The 21,976-nt window shown below is 38.9% G+C and overlaps 1 protein-coding gene across 1 annotated transcript; it reads right to left on the minus strand.

Moving 5' to 3' along the window:
* Positions 1-5,739: 5,739 nt before the first annotated feature.
* On the minus strand, positions 5,740-21,681 carry LOC146319244 (sodium- and chloride-dependent GABA transporter 2-like). Its single transcript, XM_084729828.1, has 14 exons — positions 21,302-21,681; positions 21,050-21,184; positions 20,107-20,247; positions 17,723-17,810; positions 17,311-17,443; positions 15,085-15,219; positions 14,415-14,518; positions 13,060-13,184; positions 12,015-12,127; positions 11,793-11,930; positions 8,749-8,851; positions 8,354-8,454; positions 7,666-7,836; positions 5,740-6,284 (listed from the first exon to the last, which is right to left on the minus strand). The coding sequence occupies exons 1-14, from the start codon at positions 21,489-21,491 to the stop codon at positions 6,150-6,152; spliced, it is 1,812 nt and encodes a 603-aa protein (XP_084585954.1). The 5' UTR covers positions 21,492-21,681; the 3' UTR covers positions 5,740-6,149.
* Positions 21,682-21,976: the final 295 nt, after the last annotated feature.

A 21,976-nucleotide genomic window follows, 5' to 3' on the forward strand; every position in this document is an offset into this window, starting at 1 on the left:
TCCCAAACATCTGATGTAAACTGAGCATATGGCAAGACACAACAAAATCATGTACAGTATTATTTCCGAGTTTCGTTCTAATTATGTTTACAATAACAACTTACAATAGCTAAAACAAATCTTGATTGTCATAGTTCTTGCCATAAAATGATGTTGACACAATGCTGACTCCCAGCCATATATTGTGGTTATGAGTTTATATTACTGTTGATTCCCCTTTATGTCAGATCCCTAGTAGAGAGCCTTTCATGTCCATACAAGTGTCAGAACTTTTGAATTATGTTTGAAAATAGATATTAATTTCGTGCCAGTTCACACTTAATTAACATAATAAAATGCCTATGAATCATGTCAGGGACGCTAAACAGTGAGGCTCTTATTTCATCTAACACATTAACCACCGACTGTGTTGTGGTTCATGGTTATTTCAGGCAATCAACAGACTTCATTGCTTGTCAGATTGAACTTAAACCACCTACTGGGCTGTTATTGTAGCACCCCACATTCTTTGATGGGTGGAGGAGTCTTATGAGTCCCCAAGATCACACAATAATCCTTGATTAACCCTTTGCTAAGCCCCTCCTGCAAACAGCTACTGTCCAATCATAGCACGACTACATGAGCAGGGATGGGATTGCTGGGGTTTAGGGAGGATAGTTATGGTTATTATGGTCTGAAGAGAGAACCCGAATCTGTAATGCTGTTCCACTTCATGTGCAGATCATCAAATAAAACTCTGGTTATAAAATAACTAAAAATCAATCATGGTGCCCACTGTGGTGGATTACCTGTCATGTTATCTCACACTTTGCAGCTACTTTATTTTGTAGTATCTGATACTCAGATTAAATCTCCTCAAGCGTTCCTTGTCAGCACTGAAGCCACTGAAATGACACAGTTTTGTTGTGTAATCTTGCATGTGTTTCAAATGTTGCAGTGTTAGAATGTTTTTCTTTCTATACTGTGTTTAAGGGGATACCATATGTGACCATGTAATTGCTAGTGGGGCTCTCCCCTGCACCACTTTTGCTGGATGCCAGTGTCATGGTTTTGGGTTTTTCATAGTTATTTCCTGTTTTATTTTGGTGCATTTTCAGTTGTGTGTCTTTGTTGTTTCTACTTCCTGTCTTTGTCTGTTTTCCCGCTCTTTTTGATTGCTAATTATTTTCACCTGTTATTGACTGCCCTCACCTGTGTCTTGTTGTCCTCCCCCTCCCTAGTGTATTTAATCCTGCGTCTTTTCCTCCTTAGTTGTTGGTTCGTACTCGTCTTTTGTCAGTGTTTCTTGTTGTATTTTGGTTGCACATGTTTTTTTCTCCTGGATGGATTTGTTTGTTTTATTTTCTTCCCTGGACTTTGTTTCTGGCATCTCCTGGAATTTTAGTTGCCTTTATTTACCTGCCTCCTCAGTAAGTTTTTTCTTTGTCCCTGCCTTGTTTCAAACTCGCTGCCTTACGTTGATGTAAGCTTTTGTATCTTTTTGTTTCTCATTAAATTTCACGGAACTGCTCTGCTCTGTCTCAGTTGTCTGCATTTGGGTCCAAACCTGAAAACCCTTGAGCATAACAGCCAGCTGCCTCGCTCACACAAAACAAGCGCTCCCCCTCCCTCTCCTGTGTCTCCTCTTCATTTACTCAAAACAGACCACACTGTAAACCGAGTGGCACCAAGTCCCACCACCAAATTTTCATAATGTAAAAGCATAGAATAAGTTTGGGTTTTATAAGAAAGATGAGAAACACTGCTGCAAACCATTGATGCTGCAATATTTTTATAGTCATGTTGAACTGTAGGGATGAAACTGCCCAGGAAGAGATTTCAGATTTCAGAGATAAACATTTTTTGTAATGTGTTGTCTGTTGCCAGTTTGCATGCTGTGGTGAAGTATTTGCCCGACACATCTGTGCATCATTTCATGGGAGAGCTTTCCTGCTTGTGATTTTTGTAAATCAGCTCAAATGCAATAACTGGATCTGCTGTCAACTGGATCTCTTGACATGAAGTTGTAATGGATGTGGTTGAGGTTGGAAGTTTGGAGTGAAAAGTGGGAGAAATGGGAAGCTAAAGAAATAAAGCTGCAGAAGTAAAGATGAACCCTAATTCTGTGTGAAGATGAGGTGCTGTCCGTCTTCAGCATGTACAGTTTGACTTATTTTCTTGACTGTGTGATGTAGACTGAAACAATACAATGACAAATTACAGAGTGACCTGCTGTGTATTTGAGGTTATTACCTCAAATCACCCCACTAATGAAATAGTAGTAAATAAAAACTGATTTTAGACATTGAATATAAACTAAATTTGGAGCCACTGAAGCCAATGACGTAACAAAGTTTTATGATATACGCTTGCACGTGTTTCAGTGACATAAGTTCCCTGACTGCATGTATTTCCAGGAATATTCTCTCCACTTTTGTTCCTGGAAATCTGTGTGAAATTGTTTATATATTTATGATTAATGTACATTTGTTCGTCTCTTGAGGAAGGTAATGTTATAGAAGATGTACTGACCCTGCCTTGTGTTTGAGGTTAAAATTACATAATTTAGGCTTCACCGCATGTTTTTTCAGTTTCACATGTCCACTCCCTGGTAGTGTTTTTGTTTTTTGTTTTTTTTGACTCCATTCCAGTACATCTAGAGAACACAGTCTCTAAGAGCTTCACAAGTAATAAAGACAATAGTGAAAACTTTAAAAAACAGAGCAAGAAACAAAAAAGCAGCATATTCCAGGGAGAACAAAAGTAACATTAGATAAAGATTCTCAAGCCAGATTAAAAAATGTTAACTTTAGGCAACCAGGTCAAAAATGATTTAGGTGTTTATTAAATCAAATGACTGAAAGAACAGAATTCAGTGGGATCAGATTTATTATGGTTGTGCTCGTCAAATTTAACTTAATCCACCCATTGGACTGTTGCTGTATGACATCCCTAGTTCTAAGGTAAGGTCACACTTAATTAATCCCTAAATCATATCTTTATTGAGAATTTAATCCTGTGTTCCAAACTACTTGTCCCAGTCTGACCCCGAAAAACTGGTCCATGCATTCATCCACGAATGATCATCCAAATTTGATCACTGTAATGCTCTTGTTTGCAGGGTTTCCCAGAGGGACAACAGTTGGGCTCCAGCTCATTCAAAATTCCAAGCCACAGTCTTAACTGGGACAAGGAAAATATAACACATTACACCTGTGCTGTTAACACTTAACTTGCTACCAGTAGGTAACTGATTTCAAAGTAATTTCAAAGTAATACTAACAGGACAAGATATCCATGCGCAATACCTTTAAGGTATCGAGACATGACATGATGGTATCCAATGAGGTAGAAAAAAGTAACAAACTGACTGGTTTTGGTATCTAGTATTTAAACAATACCCAGTCCCCTGTGTTTTACTGCACACTGGGTTTATTTGTGTATGTCCATAATTCAAACCATTGAGACTCACCTAGCTGGTAAATCAAAACTGGTAGATAACTGGTGAAATGTATGTAATTTTATAGAAACTCTTGGGAGTCTGACCTGAAAGATCAGGGCCCCCTTCAGCTCAACAGGAGCCTGAAACATGCCTGGGATTACAGTGAAGATATTACATATTACATAAAACTGCACCACAGGAATTGTAAAAGGTTATTAAATGACAAAACAACCAGAGGGTGTTTTTGTTGTTGCTGGAGATTTTAGTCAAACAGACATGAGAGTGTTTTACCTAGATTTCACCAGCAGGTCCAACTTCCTACCAGAGGAAGCAATATCCTGGACCATGTCTTCACTAGTGTTCCTGGCAGCTACAAAGTCCTCCCTTGTTCTAATTTTTGTAAGTCAGACCACATTTTCCTTCTTCTCCTGCCGTCCTACAGCCAGCTGACAAAAAGGGCCAGACCATTACACAGTCAAAGTGTGGACAGATGAAGCTACAGCAGCTCCATAGGGCTGTCTGGGAGAGCACAAATTGGCGTGTTCAGGGATGGTGCTACCCAGGAGAATCACATCAACAAAATAATGTGGTGAAAATGAAGACAGTAAAATCATTCCCCGACCAAAAAGCCTGGGTAGAGGTGAGGGCTCTATCCTAAGGCAAGAAAGATGCTTTTAAGTCAGCTGGCAAGGAAGCTCACAGCACTGCCAGAGCAAACCTGAAAGCTGGCATCAAGGAGGCGAAGTGAACGTATCAGGAGAGACTTCATGTGTGAGGCCGCATTACCAGATGAGCTAAACACTCGCACGCTCGCTCTGCAACAAAGAGTCAGCTGTAAAGTAAGACCTGCCTCTGTCTGTATCCACAGAGGATATAAGAAAATCCCACTGAGAGTGAAAAGTGAGTAGAGCTTCTGGGCCTGATAATATCACTGGCCGTGTGCTAAAGACATGTGCCAACCAGCTAGTACATGGCATTGCTGACATCTTTGACATATCACTGTCACAGCTGAGTGTTCCCACCACCACGGAGGGAACTCTACAGAGTTCATACATGACAAAACCTAGATCTAGCCCACTACCTAGGCTAGATTTCAAACTATGAGACTTCATATCGGAAGGAAATCAACAGTCTTGCAGAGTGGTGCACAGAAAACAACCGACCGCTCGATGTCAGTAAAACCAAGGAGCTGATTGTTGATGTTCAGAGAAATTAGGCAAAGACACACACCTCTGTGACCTCTACTCTTGTGAAATAAGTTCTCACTAGAGAATTTGAAAGTGCCTGGCCTTTTCCGAACAATTTCTATGGACGGAGGTCTCTGCTGCAGGGGAATAAAACCACCCAGAACATCACTGGTATCTATCTACTGAGCATCACTGATGTCATGGAGGTGAGGTGTCAGCACAGAGCCCAAGGGATACTAAAAGACAGTACCAACCCCAACCACAACCTGATCACCCTGTTGCTGTCTGGCAAGAGATGCAGAAGTATCTGCTGCCGTACCACCAGACTGAAGAACAGTTTCTTCCCTCAGATTGCTTAACTCATCGTCACCACTACATCAGGCAAATGAGTTATTCTATATTTTCTATTTTATATCTTCAGCCATTCCAATGAAATCAATCAAAGAGGGAACTGTGACAAAATCTCATTATACAACTTATGACAACTTAACAAATTTTTATTCATATTTCTAGTATTATGTTTGTATGCACCAACATTCCTTGTAAGTGAAAACCTACTTGGCCATAAAACTGTTTCTGATTTTGATTCTGTTATTATGGGTTTGTTTACCAATAGTTTGCATTCGGGGGCATCAGTGACATGGTAATATAATTTAAAAACACATGACAAAGTGCTTGTTTTTATTTAAATGGTGAAGATATTTATTCTTGACGAACAGTCCGTTACAAAGGTCTAAACATGAGCTGAACCCATGCTCAGTATCCTGTGCTGTATGTGTGCAAACACAGGCAAAACTGCCAGCATCACTGAGTAAAATGGGTTAATACATCATGCACAATACAAAAATACAATGTTGTTTTCCTCAATACTTTTTCTCATGTTACAAAGCCAGGAGAAAAATCATATATTATATAGACATTCAAACACAACATGTCAGATAGGTGATCAGTACTGGCCTTTGTGATCATAAGTTTTGCACAAGTCAAATCCATATTCTAGAGAAAAAAATACATCTTGAAATACATCTTTACCAAGTGACACAATTTCATTACAGTTATAAACCAACATCTGTGCGGTGGTGACGAGGCCAGGGTCTGCATTTATCACACTGAGATCACAAGTGAAAGATTTTGTCGCTTTACTCACACTCTCAAACTTAAGAATTAAAAGTATTCATCAAACATCTTTGCACTTACAAACATAACTCTTTAGGAGAGCTCCAGAAGTTGGTTATGAGTAGCTTACCGGGGAATTACACGGCAATGGTACAGAAACAGAAGCAATAACTGCACTACATAGCATTACTCATGTTGAACTGTTATTGATGAACTGTTCTTTTGAACAATATGAGTAAGTCAGAATACAGTTCTAGCGTACTATTTGCAGTTGCTGCACTCCTGTGTAATCTCCAAACGCACGTCTAATAGGACACCGTCTTTTCTTTGCATTTCCCAAAAGGTGCGCTTGTTATTGTTCCCCATGATGTACTGAATGCCCATTATTTACATTAAATTACAAACATCTAACAGCTTGTTTGTGTTTACTGAGTGAGTTCTCCAGTCTGGGATAAAGGTTTGAGCTCTGAGTGGACAACGGTGCCATTGGTTCCCGGTGTCGGAGGACATTTTTGTTGCATGGGGAGGTCGTCCACAGGCTGGCAGAGCAAGATAAATCGCTGAGGAAAAAAGAAAGATACAACAGTGAAGTGAAACTCGCCGAGTACCCGAAGATAAAACATATTCTGTATTACTTTGAGCCTACCAGGAGTTATTCTGTTGTTCCTGTATGTACAGTACAATAACAGTCAAATGTGCCTTACTGGTTTTTGTGTACTTGCTGTGTACTTGCTGTACTTAAACAACCCCTGCATGCACACCGCATCAAACAATCCCATCACAACAACAAGGATTTGAACGAGGCCAACACAAATACATTTAGCTGATTTATTCATCCAAACCACAGAGCTCTTTACAAACGGCAGAATACTGACTCAACTTTTTCACAAATCAAAACATGATTTTTTTAAAAAAACACTGTTACATAATAGATCCCACAGCAGCACAATTCGATTTTAGTTTAGTTTATTAAATGTATTTATATCAGGGACCATGCGCAAAATAAAAGTAGAAAAGAGTCTGCCAACAATCAGTGATTATTATACTATGAGCTTTCTGATGTAGCTTTCTTGGTTTTTGGAACAAAATGAACTTAAAGGGACAATTTATCCAAACATACATATTTTTTTCTTTTACCTGTAGTGTTATTTACCCATCCAGATTGCTTTGTTGTGAGTTGCAGAGTTTTGGAGATATCAGCCTCAAAGATGTATGCCGTCTCTCAAGGTAATCCACAGACCTTGTTATGAGTACTTTCTTTTAGGGACTTTTCTGTCTGTCACCCACCAAACATATTACAGTGCATGTAGATAGTGTAAAATACAAACAGATGCATAAACAATACATGTGTTAAACGAAATGGGATAAAAATAAAAATAAATAATAAATAAAAATAAATGAGGATCAGCAACAGACCAGTAAAATAATAATGTATGAGAACTGAAACCATTTAAAAGGAGGAAAAAATAAGAGTAAAATAAAATACTGTAATTAAAACCAACAGTTGACCAATCAAAATAAAAAGCAGAGGGACACATGCACCTACTCATGGACAAGAAGTCACAGCTCAGCTGAGGAGGACACCACAAGCACTAGCTTAATGTCCATTAATAAATGCACGCTTCCCTCTGTGCTGTGATACAGTTGGTGAGCGGTAGAAAGAAGTTGCTTCCTGCATGAAACGCCTCACAGTGCTTTTTAAATGTATTCTTTGGCATTTTGAGCATCGCAGGCTGAGTGCCATGTAGTTCCATTATATTGAAGAGAAAGCACACATCCCTCTGACTGACATTTCAAAATTCTGCAAATCACACGAAAACAACCTCAATGGATAAAGGGCACTAAAGGTAAGAGGGAAAATGTATTATTTTTATTTTGTGGTGAACTTAACCTTTAACAGTACTTTAAGAATTGAGAGAAAAACAAGAGGATATTGCTTACCTGTCGGAGAGAGCCTTCTCCCTGCATTATTTTATGTAACACAAACAGCGGGATGATGGAGAGAGAGACTGTCGCCAAGAACCAGCCCAAGATGTTGGCCCAGAGTGGATAAACGTAGCTGTTACTGAACTTCAGCGGGGAGTATTTGACAATAGAGAAGACAAATGTGCCCTGTGAATAGAAGAGAAAAAGAGGGTTAATGTTAAGTGTTACACTCTGTAATTACGTAACTATGAAGCTCAAAACTAGGGCACGATCGATGCTGAATTTTTGGCGATGATGCGATATTTGGGTGTAAAAAACGAACAGACAATGGTAGCTTTAACATAACCACAACATAAAGAACCACAGGAAAGGGAAGGGAGTATAAATGAAACATGTCGATAAATCTTTTCACAAACAGGATGCTTGTGACAGGCATTTTGTTAATGGAAGTTTTTATGTTAGTTGCAGGTTTGGGGTGTAAAGTTCAGTTGGGAGAAAACTTGTCAAGAGTGATATACAGACATTACAATGACAAAAAGCCGCCATCTGTGTATGTGTGTGTGTCAGTCCCTGTGATTGATCTGCTCATAATTCTCTCTGGGGTGATCCTCCCTTTCTCTCATGAGACTTGACAAAGAAAGCGAGCAAAGATGGAAAACACAAATCAATCATATGGCGGTGAATGAAAGAACTGAAGCCTTACGAAACAGATGAAGGGAGTGATGTAGGTCCAGCAGTATTTCATGAATGGGAATGGACGGTAACCAATCATGTCTGTAATGTTGCCATAGAAACGGTCAGCACCTTTAGGGAAAGGAAAGATTTTTTTGAAAGGTCAATGTCCTCTTTGAGATGAATTTATCACTATACCAAACGTGCATAGAAGGGTTTTTGCCCTGTGGAAAATAGCTGTAAGTTGGTAATTATGGGCTTTTGAAGGCCTGAAATACATCAGTAAATGCCAAAATATATATACATACATATATATAGTGTGTCTCTAGTTGTGACCCAAGTTTCTCATAATCTAAAGAAGAATTCTGTCTGTTTTGTCAACAGGTTATAGTCTTTACTCGGTGGGTTGTGCTGTCTGTGACTTACCGTACACCCAGGCAATGCTGACAGACTGGCAGAGGCAGAGGAGGAGCAGGGTGGTGCCGCTGCAAACATGATGGTCCATCAGCTGGAGGAGGTACATCCCTCCCTAAAATAAGGAAATAACAAATCAGCATAAAGAATGAAAATGATGAACAAGAAATTTTCTTCCACAACCTCAGTTAATGAATGAGTCTTTTTATAATGCATCTCAATTTTTTTGTATTTTAGATTTTTTTTTCATCTCATTATTGTCTGATTAAAAACAAAAAAAAAAAGTTCAGTCATGACCCTACCCAAATCCTAACATCAATGAACAACACTGTCATGTTGACATTATGATTATTATGCAACACCAGTAATGACAGATATTCCTGGCTCGCAGTGCACAGCGGGATACACCTATCAGCTGTGCAAAAGTGCCTTGATTGATTATGTTTTGGGCTAAACGTGCAATAAATCAATCAGAAAGTGAGCTCTCATCACCTTTAAGAACCAGGGGCACCAGATGTGCACCTGGCTTTGGGTAATGATGTATTTCAGGATGCGAAACACACAACATGCTGTTTATTTCAATAATTACACTTACTAATCCACACTTAACATACAGTATATGAAAGATGTTTTGTTATTGTGGAGATGTGTGAGATTTTGCCTTAATTTTTAGACCTCCAGGCCTTGGCCACACAGACTAGGCACAAGTTCATTTGCTATCTTGCAGATGTGGCAAAAATCAAAACTATGCCGGTGTAGATAGCAGTGCCACCTGTGCCACCATCCACTTTGCGCTGGGACTAAGATAGGGACTAAGATAGGGACTAAGATAGGGCCTCTTTTGTTGTTTTCATCTCAGAAAAAATTCCTTAAGGTCGTTGGCACCTCTGCCACTCCCTTTTATTGACGTATGAGACAGCTCAATTATGTCTTTGGCTTTTGTTCTAAAGATTAAGACTTCAAAGGTGAAGGTCGGGAAAACAGGGAAGAAAGACCTGCTGGGAGGTTTGACAGGCTTTTCTGCAAACCCTGCAGAGCAACAGAGGGAGGTTGGAGTGCATTTTTAAAGTTGAACATTACTGATAGAACAGTGTTTACTGATTTTGGCAGTAATCTAATGATGAGACAATAATAAGTGTTATTCAAGCTACTACAAGGAGTTAGCCAATTAAGAAGAAGCAGGGGGAGGTTTTTTTTAAAGATAATTTTAATTTTGGCATTATTTTTAATATTTTGTAGTTATTGCTGTGGCCACACTACTGTTTTTGTCCACAGGAACCTCCAAAATCAACTAAATATCAAAGTTCCTTGTAGTAACTATAAATACAGGCTACTCTGTAATATTGTAGCTGCAGAACTCTGGATTCATGCTAGCAGACAGTGTTCCTCAAATTGTTTTTACATTTTACTATTACATTGTATCACAAGAGATGTGCGCATTAGCATTGCTGGTCGGTAGGATTTTATTACCATCAGACAAAGCCAGGCTAGCTGTATCCCCCTGTTTCCCGTCTTTGTTTGTATCATCTTTTGTATAACTTCATTCTTATTTGAATGGACTTACCTGCTTAGTTTTTTAGTTGCTTTTATGCCTCTTACTCTGCTTTCTCTACTAACCTTTCTGTAATATTCTACCAGTTCCTAAGTAAAGGACAATGTAAAATCGACAGGGTAATGAAAGACCCTGACGTGAATTGGAAGGTTCTTGAATCATCCTGAAGGGGTTTATTTCACAATAACGACCTGTTCACTGTACATTATCAAGCTTATTACATGGTTACTTATCAAAAAAATTGATGTAAAATATTAATTGAAAAACAATTTTATGGATTTTATTGCCTCCATTATTCCGCCAGAGTCTATTATCAGAACTATGTCCATAGCAGACTGGGCACAAGTTCTTTTGGTTTCTTGCAAAAATGACAGCTGCGAGTATAAGATAGCAATGCCACCTGTGCTACCAATGCCATTGGCTTTGCACCAGGTGTAATAGGGCCCCTAGTCTGCCAAGTTTGTTTTATTATTTTTTCATTTCTGTACAAATGCTTCAAGGGCTTTGACAGCTCTGCCACTCCTTTCTATTGATGTATGAGTCTGCTCAATTTTGTTTTTGGCTTGTGTGCTAAAGATTAAGATTCCTAAGGTGTAAGAAACTAATTCACATAATACAACATCAGAAAAACAAGCAAGAAAGACCTGCTGGGGGCGTTGGCAGGCGTTCCTGCAACCCCACAGAGCAGCAGAGGGAGGTTGGAGTGCATCTGAGGCCAATTTCTTTCTGCAAACTAGTGTGCAGGAGTTTGAGTGCCTCTAATTTTGAATGAAACATGGCTACATTTTTAAAGTTTAGCATTATTGATAGAACAGTGTTTGGCAGATGAACTGGTGAGTCATGCAATATTATGATGAGACAGTAATATGTATTTAAAGCTACTACAAGGAGTTAGCCAGTTAAAAAGAAGCAGCACATTTTTACAAGATAATTTTATTTTTGGCATTATTTTTTATATGTTGTGGTTATTGCTGTGACAACAATACTGCTTTTGTCCACAGGGACCTCCAAAATCAACTGAATATAAAAGTTCCTTGTAGTAGTTCTAAATATAGTCTACTTTGTAAGATTGAGAGCTGCAGAACTCAATATGAGAAAAATAGCAGTATTTATCAGGTAATTTTTTCCATTCAAACTAAGCAAAAAATGAAAACATTTACTAGCTTACAGTGTGAAAAAACATCAATTTAAACTATTTGCCAGCAGCTTGCTAACATAGTTTGGCATAAAGACCAGCTACTGAACCAAGAAATAGTCCGGTTCATAACCTCCCTGTAAAACCTCAAACTGGTTTTACACTTCACTCTTACTTTATATCACAAGAGATGTGCACGTTAGCGGTGCTGGTAGGTGGGGTTTTATTACCATCAGACAAAGTCAGGCTAGCTGTTTCCCCTTTTTCCCATAGTATATTATATAAAGTTAGATGACCCTAACTTTTTACTGTTCCATACTCCTTCAGATATCCACTGTCCAGCTACGTACCACGTACTACTGTACAAACCTCAGTGACCAGGGAGAATCCCAGCAAACAGCAGGTGCTGCAGATAGCCAGCAGAACCAGCTCACGTCTACAGCCTTGGCGCAGGTAAGTCGGGAACAGATCAACCAGCGATGTCATCAGACACTCCAGACCGACAAACTGGAAAGAACCAGATGGAGGAAAGAGAGTCAGTCTTTGTTAATTTGATTAAACTCCATTCATCCAGACAGGCATGGCCGGTACCTGACTGTCCAATCCAAGCAGAATGATCATGACGAAGAAACACACCGCCCACACCTGAGGCATGGGCATCATGGCTACAGCACGTGGGTAGACAATGAATGCCAACCCTGGACCTACACACACACACACACACACACACACACAATGTAACAAGATATATTACGAACATAAATTGAAGGCAACAGACAAAATTGTCACTTGAGCATCTTGTCTTGTCACTTGTCCTTGCTTGATCTGTCCATCCACCCCAACTTCCTTCTGATGGTAACTTCTTCCTCTTTATACCACATTAACAGCCCAAGGTGTCTTATACATCCACAGATGGGTTTACATTGAAGTCACAATAAAAGGAACCAGTTTGTGTATATTTCTCACTTGTCCCTCGATGGCCTGAATACCTCACTAGATTTATCGCTCATTGCTTTTTAGACAATAAGTTGCTAAGGGGGTCAGAAAAGTTGGTAATTTGGCAACCCTGTGCCTGTGTGTGACTGAGGGGGGCTAGTTTAATTTATACTGATAGTAAATATTTTTGCAGTAAAAAAAAGACCCGTTGCTACAGGTAGGCATTAGACCACATGTTATGGGAGAACGCAATCTTTCTTACTGAATCTCACTACTGACGGACAGCAGTGGTTACTTTTTAATTTTTTTTATGAAGAAAATACATGTAAAGACAGAAAAGACTAGCATCAATGTGCAGACAACTGAACTTTAAATGCGTAGAGTTGCAGCATAATTAATTTCTGACCATTTTCAAGGGCAGTAAATTTGATTCTTGATCACATTTTCTACTTTAAAAGCATACACAGTCATATTAAAAGGGGAAATAACATTTGATCAGAGTACATACAGCAGCTAAAACAAAACACTAATCACAAGTCAAAGCATTCGATCACCATCTATGCAAAAAAAACAAACAAACAAAAAAAAAAAAACCACCTAATTTTCTTTCACACTATATGCTCGATGACCCAGCAAGAATTACTGGATATTTTACTGTAACAGTCACAGTAAAATTGAACTTAACTGAGTCAGTACTTGCCTGATTCGGCTACTTCAGAAATATCCACTCCCTGTTCGTACGTCATGAAACCCAAAACAGAGAATATGGCGAAGCCTGACACAATGCTGGTGGCACTGTTCAGCAAGCACAAGTAGAAACAGTCCCTGGAATAAAAAAAACAATTAAGGAATTCGAACTTTGTCCTACCTTAAGACAGGAAATGTGTATTATACAAGCATCTGCACTTAATAAAATCTTGAATAAACTCTTAACTTTAGGATAACCGTTAAGCTGTCCTAAACTTTTACTTTTGCAACTGTGATAGTAGCTAACCATGTAACTAGCTAGCCTGTAGTGTCTGCTAACAGTCGCTAATGGTGGTGTTTGCTAACAGTAACTAATGGTAGTGTTTGCTAACTTTAGCTAACTGTAGTGTTTGGTAACAGTAGCTAATGGTAGTGTTAGCTAACATGTTTAATTCATATGGATTTCTTTCATCTCCCAAAACAGAGCATTGTTGTAAATTTCCCAAAACATCTTTGGATTTCTCTCATGTCGCCAAAACCTGTAACTCTCATGTCTTGAAGTTAAGAGCCCATTGTGGTTTTTGTTTCTTTTTTCTTTTTCTCTTTGTATTTTAGGAGATGTTTCAATTATTTAAAAAAAAAAAAAAAAAAAAAAAAAAAAAAAAAAAAATCAGTGTTTACAAAGTTGTTAAGCCTGGCAAAATGACAAAAATAGTGGTGGTTGCTAAGTGACAGACATAAAAGTCTAGAAGCGATGTTAAAATATTTAGGATTGAAAATATGCTTTTGGTGCCCGCAACAGAGGTGGGTCCCCACAACATAAGCAGGCTCTGAAAGATGAGAGAAAACAATTGCAAAGAAACATTCAAGCTCCTAAAAAACAATAAAACTGAATAAGACATTCATCCAAAAGTTTCTTGTTACAGCCCAAATCTTGCAACATTTGGAAGAAGGGAAAAGTGTAGGCTGCACTCCAGCAATAAAAATTCTGAGCCAGCTAAATATCTAAAAGACTTTTTTAATCTAACAGTCAGATACAAAACAACAGTGACTACTGCCAACAAGGGAGTGTTAATAAGCAATATGGGAGTATTTAAGTATTTAGTTGAGTATGATAATAAAGATAGATAAAATAGATACAATAACCTTAGACTTTTCTTATCTTAATCCAGTTAATCATTTTCTATAATATGGCCCAAACCATGCTACAGTTCAGGACTGAATACATTTTTAGAAATGTAACAGTTGAAAAAAAGATAGAAAGGGGACACACACACACAAGTGCAATTTATAAAAGACAAGAAACACTAACATCTTCTTTAAAGATATACTCTATATAGGATAGATATAGGTTACTTTTGCACATACCTGTAACAGTCGTTGTTGTAAGTGTTGTAACTCCCAAGAGAAGTTAAGAATCCCAGGCCGATGGCGTAAGAGAAGAAGATCTGAGTGCCAGCATCCATCCACACCTGAAAAGTTAAACAAAATATATGTTTGTACGTGCATGTCTCTGCGTATCCAATCCAATCCAATCCAACTTTATTTGTAAAGCACTTTAAAATAACCACAGTGGACCAAAGTGCCGTACAGAAATAAAATACAAGAATAGATTAAAAGACATAAAACAGCTATACAATTTAAAACAATAAAAAATAGAACAATAAACCAAAAAATATATATATAGAAATAAAATAAGCAATAAAATAAAAATAACAATACATTCAACATCTCACATGGTGTTAAAAGCCAAAGAGAAAAGATGGGAAACACACCCATTCTTAAGAACATCAGCTGCATCAGATTTTCAATCTTATGGAATTGACGTCTACTTTTAATAAAAAAAAAAAAAAACACTAGTAGGTTGGCCTGTTACAAGGTTTAAAAGCCAAGAGTTTGATCTTTTGAAACATATTTCCCAGTATAATTGAAGAGTTAAATCTACCCCACCCCCGTAGAAAAACATTTCCCCCCTCATTCTCAAGATTGAGTGAACAGTATCGCAGTTCTGCTCTACAGGTTGTATGCGTGTTCTTACCTGGGGATCTGAGAGGCGAGAGATATCAGGGTAGAGGTAGTAAATGATCCCGTCCATTGCCCCCGGTAGGGTAACACCACGTATGAGCAAAACCAACAGCATAATGAAGGGGAAGGTGGCTGTGAAGTATGCTGCCTGAAAGGAAAGACGATGATTCATGATTTACATTACTGAATATTTATTTGAATAACTGATCAGTTTATAAAATGTAACACAACATCAATATATAATATATATGATATATCTATCAGTAGTTCTCAGAACCCAGTATGACTTCTTCTAATGTCTATCCAAAGATATTCAGTGATATAAAAGAAAAGCAACAAATCCTCCCATTTGGAAGGCTGAAACAATTATTAGGCATCTTTGTTAATAAATGACTTAAAGGGACAGTTCACCCCAAATCAAATACATATTTTCTCTTTACATGTGGTGCTATTTATTCATCTAGACTACCAAACCCAAAAGGGTTCTTCCTGAAGGGCTGAGGTCCTACACAGAACAGTTTGCTTCCTGAAAACCCTTTTGAAGAAAGGGTTTGTCAGGGGTTCTTTACAAGACTAAGGGTTCCATTAAGAACCCTTTCCATACAAAGAACCATTTTGAAAGAAATAATTCTTCAAGTACTGTTAAAATCCTTGAAGAACTCTTTTGTCAAAGCTTTGTCAAGGGTTCTTTGTACCATAATATAAAATGGTTCCTAGTAGAGTTCTTGTTAGCACCCTTTCTAAGAGTGTAAGGTTCCCATTGGAACCCTTTAGGAGAGTTCAACCTAGAACCCAACATAGAGGGTTCTTTCTAGAACCATCTGTAAAAGGTTTTACACAAAACCTTACAACATACTGTGTGATTTGATCAAAGAAGCAGACATCAGTTGAGGCCACTCTGCATGGGACCAGCCAAGAAGCTGTGTCTCAAGTAGCAGATATGTGATTTCACTTTAGGTTACAGAATAGTTCTGTCATAATGTGTCCATAATTATTAATTATTAATTAATAAAGTTTAATAAGCGTCTAATAAAGGGTCAAATACTGTCTGAAAAAGAATATTATTTATATTTTGTGTGTAATTCAATAAAAAGTACAGCTTGTTACATCTTATTAGTGTAAAATAAAGTGTGACGGAACATGTTTGACAACAAGCCAGCCAGTTTGCTGCTGTCATAGGCAGAATGCTGCCAAAACCACAAAGCAACTGACAATTTATTACCCTCAGTTTTCTCATCCCACCAAGAAATCAAAGCATACACCATTAGCCAACAACACGCAACAACATGTCGACCTAACAGACTGTCAGTCTATCTACCTTACCATAAAAATGATAACCTGGTTTTTGCTCTGGGAACTTTGGTGGAAAAGGTAACTTAGTGTGAACAGAAGGGTGCAAGATAAAAAAAAATGTTTGGCTATTTAATATAAATACATTAGCATATGCAATTCATATTTACACTATGACTGGTGTCTTGTTTGGGTGACCTTATATGTAGATAATCAGATTTAATCTGATGAAATCTGTAATATGTTTAGTGTAATAAATTATAATATGACCATAATATGTCATCAGAAATGAAAGAAACATGCTAAGTCAAAATACTCTACAGCCACAGTGTCCTTTGAAATTTCCATTCTGGCCCAGAATAAAAGTTTTTGTCGGCCCATTTCACATTAATCAAAGTTTTGATTGATGCTGAATGTTCTCTGAATGAGCTAAGTGTCAGTTATGTAATATATTATTAATAATCTCATGGGTGGATATTTATAAGTGTTAAATTGAGCAATATGTTGATGGGTCACTGAACTCCGACTCCAGAGAGTGTATTTTCAGAGCAGGGAGCTTTTGTTTTTGGAATAACAGTCTTGTCCTGTAGATTTACATTGAAAGACAGTTGACAGGTATAAACAGCTTTTCAGCTTACAGTGTAGGAAATGATAGTGTTGCACTTGTCTTCCTGCAGCCTGCCTGAGCTTACTCACATCTGGGGAAACAACTCGCTTCAACCACAAATTGTGAATTCAATAGGATATTTAACATACCGTCTATGGCTCTAACTCAGTATTTGGAGTCAATTTCGGATGCTAAATTGTTACATATTGTTCCTTTAAATAACTTGAAATGCATGAAACTTCTGAAAACATAACGCTAACTTTTTTGGGCTAATTTTTGGCCAGATTTTTACAAAAATGTGTGAAACATTTATTAATGTGGTTCAGTGTTTGAGTTGCTAACCTTTCCTGTTGATTTAATGCCTTTCCAAACACAAAAGTAGCAGATGACCCACGTCAGGATGAGACACAAGGCCAGTTCCCACCTCAAGCTGCCCACCTCCTCGATACCGCCAGAGATTTTCAGAACTCGACGCCTAGAGAGAGAGGAAGGGGGCAACGGTTGGGTTGAGGGGTTGAGAGGGAGATCAAAAATAAACGACAGGTGAAAGGGAGGGAAACAGAATTATAGCGAGAGAAGAAATCCAGGTAGCAGGATGAGAGGGTGGATGAATGTCAGGAATGAAAGGGAGAAAATCAAAAGTTGGCTGGAGAGATTTATGAGAAAAGTTAAAAGGGAGAAGGAGAAGGAAAGGGAAGGGATTGAAAGAAAGATTAGTATCAGCGAAGCTTGTATGAGTTGACTACATGCTTACTGCCAGAACTCCACAACAGGAAGAGTGGCGTTCGGTCTGGATGTCATGCTGAGGCTCAGATTTGGATGGTTGAGGTCCAAGCATGAGTCTAGTACAAGAAAATTTAAATGTAAAATTGCTCATTTTCAAATTAGGTGAACTTAAATGTACTTTGTGAAATCCATCAGAGAGAATAACATACAAAGTAGTTATATAATCTGTGTTTATGGCATTTCATGACATTTTAGATTACACTCATTGCTGTTGTTGCTGCTAGTTTTCTAAAGTAATCTGAAAAAGATGTGAAGTTAGGGAAGAAAGTGGTAAAAAGTTGGGAACTTAAAGGGTCACTTCACCCCAAAATAAAAAAAAACATATTTTTCCTCTTACCTGTAGAGCCATTTATCCATTTTGATTGTTTTGTTGTGAGTTGTCAAGCTCTGGGGATATTGGCTATAGAGATATTTGCCTTCTCTTGATTATAATGGAACTAGATCACGCTTAGCTTGTGATGTTCAGAGTGCGAAAACATTTGAAACACTCAAAAGCAAAGCCTTTTTCCAGAAATCATGACCCGGCTACTCGATAATAATCGAGATAATCCACAGACCTTGTTCTGAGCAGTTTCATTACTGAACTACATCCGTCGACTGCAGAACCGTCACATAGGTTGTGCAAAGTATACACCCTTACGGAGTACGCAAAATGGACTCAGGGTGAAACACTGCTTCTTAACTGGAAGCAATGTGAATGAGTGAGTGAGCTAACAGCCGATTGCCTCTTCAGTTTTTAATTCGGATGTCCTAACCTGCTCCGTGCGTTAGTGAACAGACTGTGCGACGTGACACTTGTTCGAAAACTCGTCTTGGTTCTATTTAGCAAAAATTGGTGCACTTGCTTCACCTCCAGCATATTTTGTCTGGTCAAAATCAATGCAGATATCCTAGCTGAGAAAATGCACCTGTTATGTGCCACAGCAGCATTTTTATGGCAATATCCCCCAAAAAGGACGAGGTCTGGAAGGAAAACAGGGAACTGTCTGCAGTTTAAAGTAAGTAAACTGCCCTCCAAGATTAGACATCTCTAAACATTTGGATCTCCCTTCACACCACGCCCCACTGCAGACATCTTCGTGCAGTTACTTAAGGTTTTTAGGCTGGGACATCAAGCATCTCATTATTACTTAATGCATCTGCACTGCTCAGACAATTCTGCCTCTGCCTTTAAAGCAGTGTGGGAGTCCGATCAGGGCTCATCAATCTTGAAACCAGACTCATTAAACACAGTCTACTGGACAATGTCAAAATTATATAGTTAAAATATAGGTTAAACCAAGGGCCTTTTCCCCTTGAAATGCCAGGGGAGAAGGCCCTCTGATGCACATGCTGCGGTACTTGCCTGACATACATGATTGAAAGTATTCAGAGACATGAAATTCTCTTTTCTCCTAGTCTTAGGTGATACTTCTTAAAGATCTCAGTTCCTCAGATGCAGAGTGGATTCAGATGGTGCCTAACACTTAATCATCTGCAGGGGGAGCAGTCACAAGCTGTGCTGCTGCGACATTGCTCATAATATATCTGGACAAAAATGTATTGCACCAAGATTATGCATGCAGTATTGCAGTGGAACTAGAATATGTGCGTGTGTGTGTGTGCGATTCATATCTATGCATGTGAGCGGGGCCTCACACATCAGGTTCACACAGGACCTCGTACGCCCCCTGCGATGGCTTTGGCCAACTGCATCACTGCACAGAAGGAAGTGTGGATCTACTCAAGGAGGAGAGGTTACAGCTCCGCCGAGCAAGATGCCATAAATGTTTACATCCTGCGCTGTCATGAGCGTGCACCTCTCTTGCATAGGTAGAGACCTGCTTTCATCTGCACGGTGATACAAGGTCTGTGTGTTAATTATTAAGTTCCCACATTTTTACCCTCTCCCTAACTTGACATCTTGTTCTCTTGTACCTACATGTATATATCAGTACGTAGCCTTCGTTAATACAAATCTCCAGCCTGAACTGTAAATTGGGAAGAATTACACTTCAGAGGTGGAAAGAGCACTGGAAATCTGTACTCAAATACAAGTAAAAGTACGGGTGTTAGAAAAATACTCAAGTAAAAGTACAAAATATTAGTCTCAAAAACTACTCGCATTTTAAGTTAGTTACTAATAAAAGTATAACTACCCAAAAAACTACGTAGTGGCAGTATTTATTATTAGTGACTTCCTCCCCTGATAGGCAGTAATCTAATACCTAACCAATTTTTCCACAGTATCAGTTAGTTAAATGAGTGATCAAATAAATCTCAGCTAAAAAGAACGTCACGTTACTAAATTCTGGTAATTTTTTTTTTTTTTTGTCTTTCAAATCTCTCGCCAAAGGCTGCAGGACAGCCTACCTGTGTTCCAGTAGTTTCCACATGTGGCCCAAGGCAAATCTGCACTGAAGGATGAGAACAGGTAGAAGAACGCCCATGCCATTATGATAATATAGGAGGTGGCACTGAATGCGATGATTAAGTGACTGGCATAACCCATGCCTGAAAAAAAGAAAGGAAAAGAAAACAAGCTAAGTGAGAAAAAGTGAGTTTTGCAGAATTGCCACATTTAGGAACAGAGAGACCACTCAGCCCTCTTCAAACGTCTCTCTCTCTCTCTCTCTCTCTCTCTCTCTCTCTCTCTCTCGCTCACTGTTTCTTGTGGAGTTGACTAAATACAACTGTGAGTCTGGATGAGTACCAAGGGCAGCTCTTGGTGGGTCAAAGCCTCTCTGACTCTGTCTTACAAGTGCCTCACATGTAGTAACACCAGAGAAGGCAAACAGTTAACTGGCACTCCACCATCCGGAACCTGAAGCAGGAACCTCATTGCATCAATATAAGCCATGATATGAGCCTCCACATACACTTTCCTGTCTACAAGTGCACCAAAGATGAGCTGTGTACATATGTACATATATATATATATATATAAAGCTATAATACAGAAAATATACTGAACTTGCAAAGCAACATTTTGTCCTGAGTTTACAGTTTATAACACTGTTTGTATGTCCTTGCATGTCATGAGAGGAATATCATACAAACCACAAGTCATAGTGGGCAATTGTATTACTGCACTTATAACAATGTGTGTGTAAAAGAGTAGGCTGTGCAAAAAGTAAATTAAACATTATGCTGACACGAACTGTCTGCTTGTACATGGTGACAAAGGATATAATGATATGGTCAAAATGATACACGTCGTGCGTAATTACGCACAAGTAAGCGTGTCCAGCTACGCATTAAGTGTACTACAGTGAATATTTTCAAAAGAAATTATTATTGTATTTATTTGATTTACCTTGGAAAAGCGGGCAAATCTTTCTCCAGCACGTGATTCCTCCCTGGCTGGTGTACTGTCCTAACGCAGTCTCAAGGAAGAATAAGGGGATTCCGCATGTTAACATGAATAAGATGTATGGGATGAAGAACACACCTGCAAAAAAAAAAGGTCTTTATGCACCGAGAAAAAAGATACCGGCTAACAACAACAACAATAATGATGATGATAGTAATGGTCCCTGTTCTTGAGTTATTGTGTAAAATCACTCACCTCCGCCGTTTCTGTAGCACAGGTAGGGGAACCTCCACACATTCCCAGGTCCGATGATCGCTCCCATCACAGTCAGGATGAACTCGGCTTTGGTCCCCCAGTACCCCCGTTCCTCCACCCCAGGCTTCTTCTGTTGGTATCCCTTTGGCACAGGACTTCTGCAGGTGCCCGTCTTTCCGTTAACGGCCATCGTTCCTCCTTCTTTATCACTTACCCGTTATTTTTCCTCAGCGGCAACGCAGTGGCCAAAACCTCACCTGTGTGTTTCGGCACAGTGTGATCACAGCTCTGACGGTCCCGTTACTGAGGATGATGTAGGCTGCAGTGTTTAGGTTTCACATATATGGATGCACTGTGGTTGCTGGGTACGGGAAGCTTTGTGCACAATGGGCGGTACAAGTCGACTGTTCCTCCTCAATTCGTCCGGCAAAACAATAACGTGGAGTTAAGGACGTCACTGTGGCAGGTAAACGTGTCTTTGTCTATACACAGGCTGAGGAGTGGTATGTTAAATTTCAACATTAGTGAAAGTTTTGCCACTCGCTGGGTGAAAGCTCAGCCGCACAAAAGGTGTTTTGCAGGTTAAACCAGAAAAGGTGACATTATGTCACAGATTGAACAACAGGTGGTCTTCTGTCACTTCCGATTTGTTTTCCAGCTTTAAACATTTAACGT

The sequence above is a fragment of the Lutjanus erythropterus genome, chromosome 11 (assembly GCF_056507025.1).
Source record: "Lutjanus erythropterus isolate fLutEry1 chromosome 11, fLutEry1.hap2, whole genome shotgun sequence".
Classification (NCBI taxonomy): domain Eukaryota; kingdom Metazoa; phylum Chordata; class Actinopteri; order Lutjaniformes; family Lutjanidae; genus Lutjanus; species Lutjanus erythropterus.

Coding starts and splice junctions, on each gene's coding strand:
- LOC146319244 (XM_084729828.1), bottom strand. CDS start 21,491: ATGGCCGTTAACGGAAAGACGGGCACCTGCAGAAGTCCTGTGCCAAAG. Junction 13,185..14,414: donor TACAACAACGACTGTTACAG/GTATGTGCAAAA, acceptor TTTTTATTCCAG/GGACTGTTTCTACTTGTGCT. Junction 11,931..12,014: donor TGCTTGGATTGGACAGTCAG/GTACCGGCCATG, acceptor GGTTCTTTCCAG/TTTGTCGGTCTGGAGTGTCT.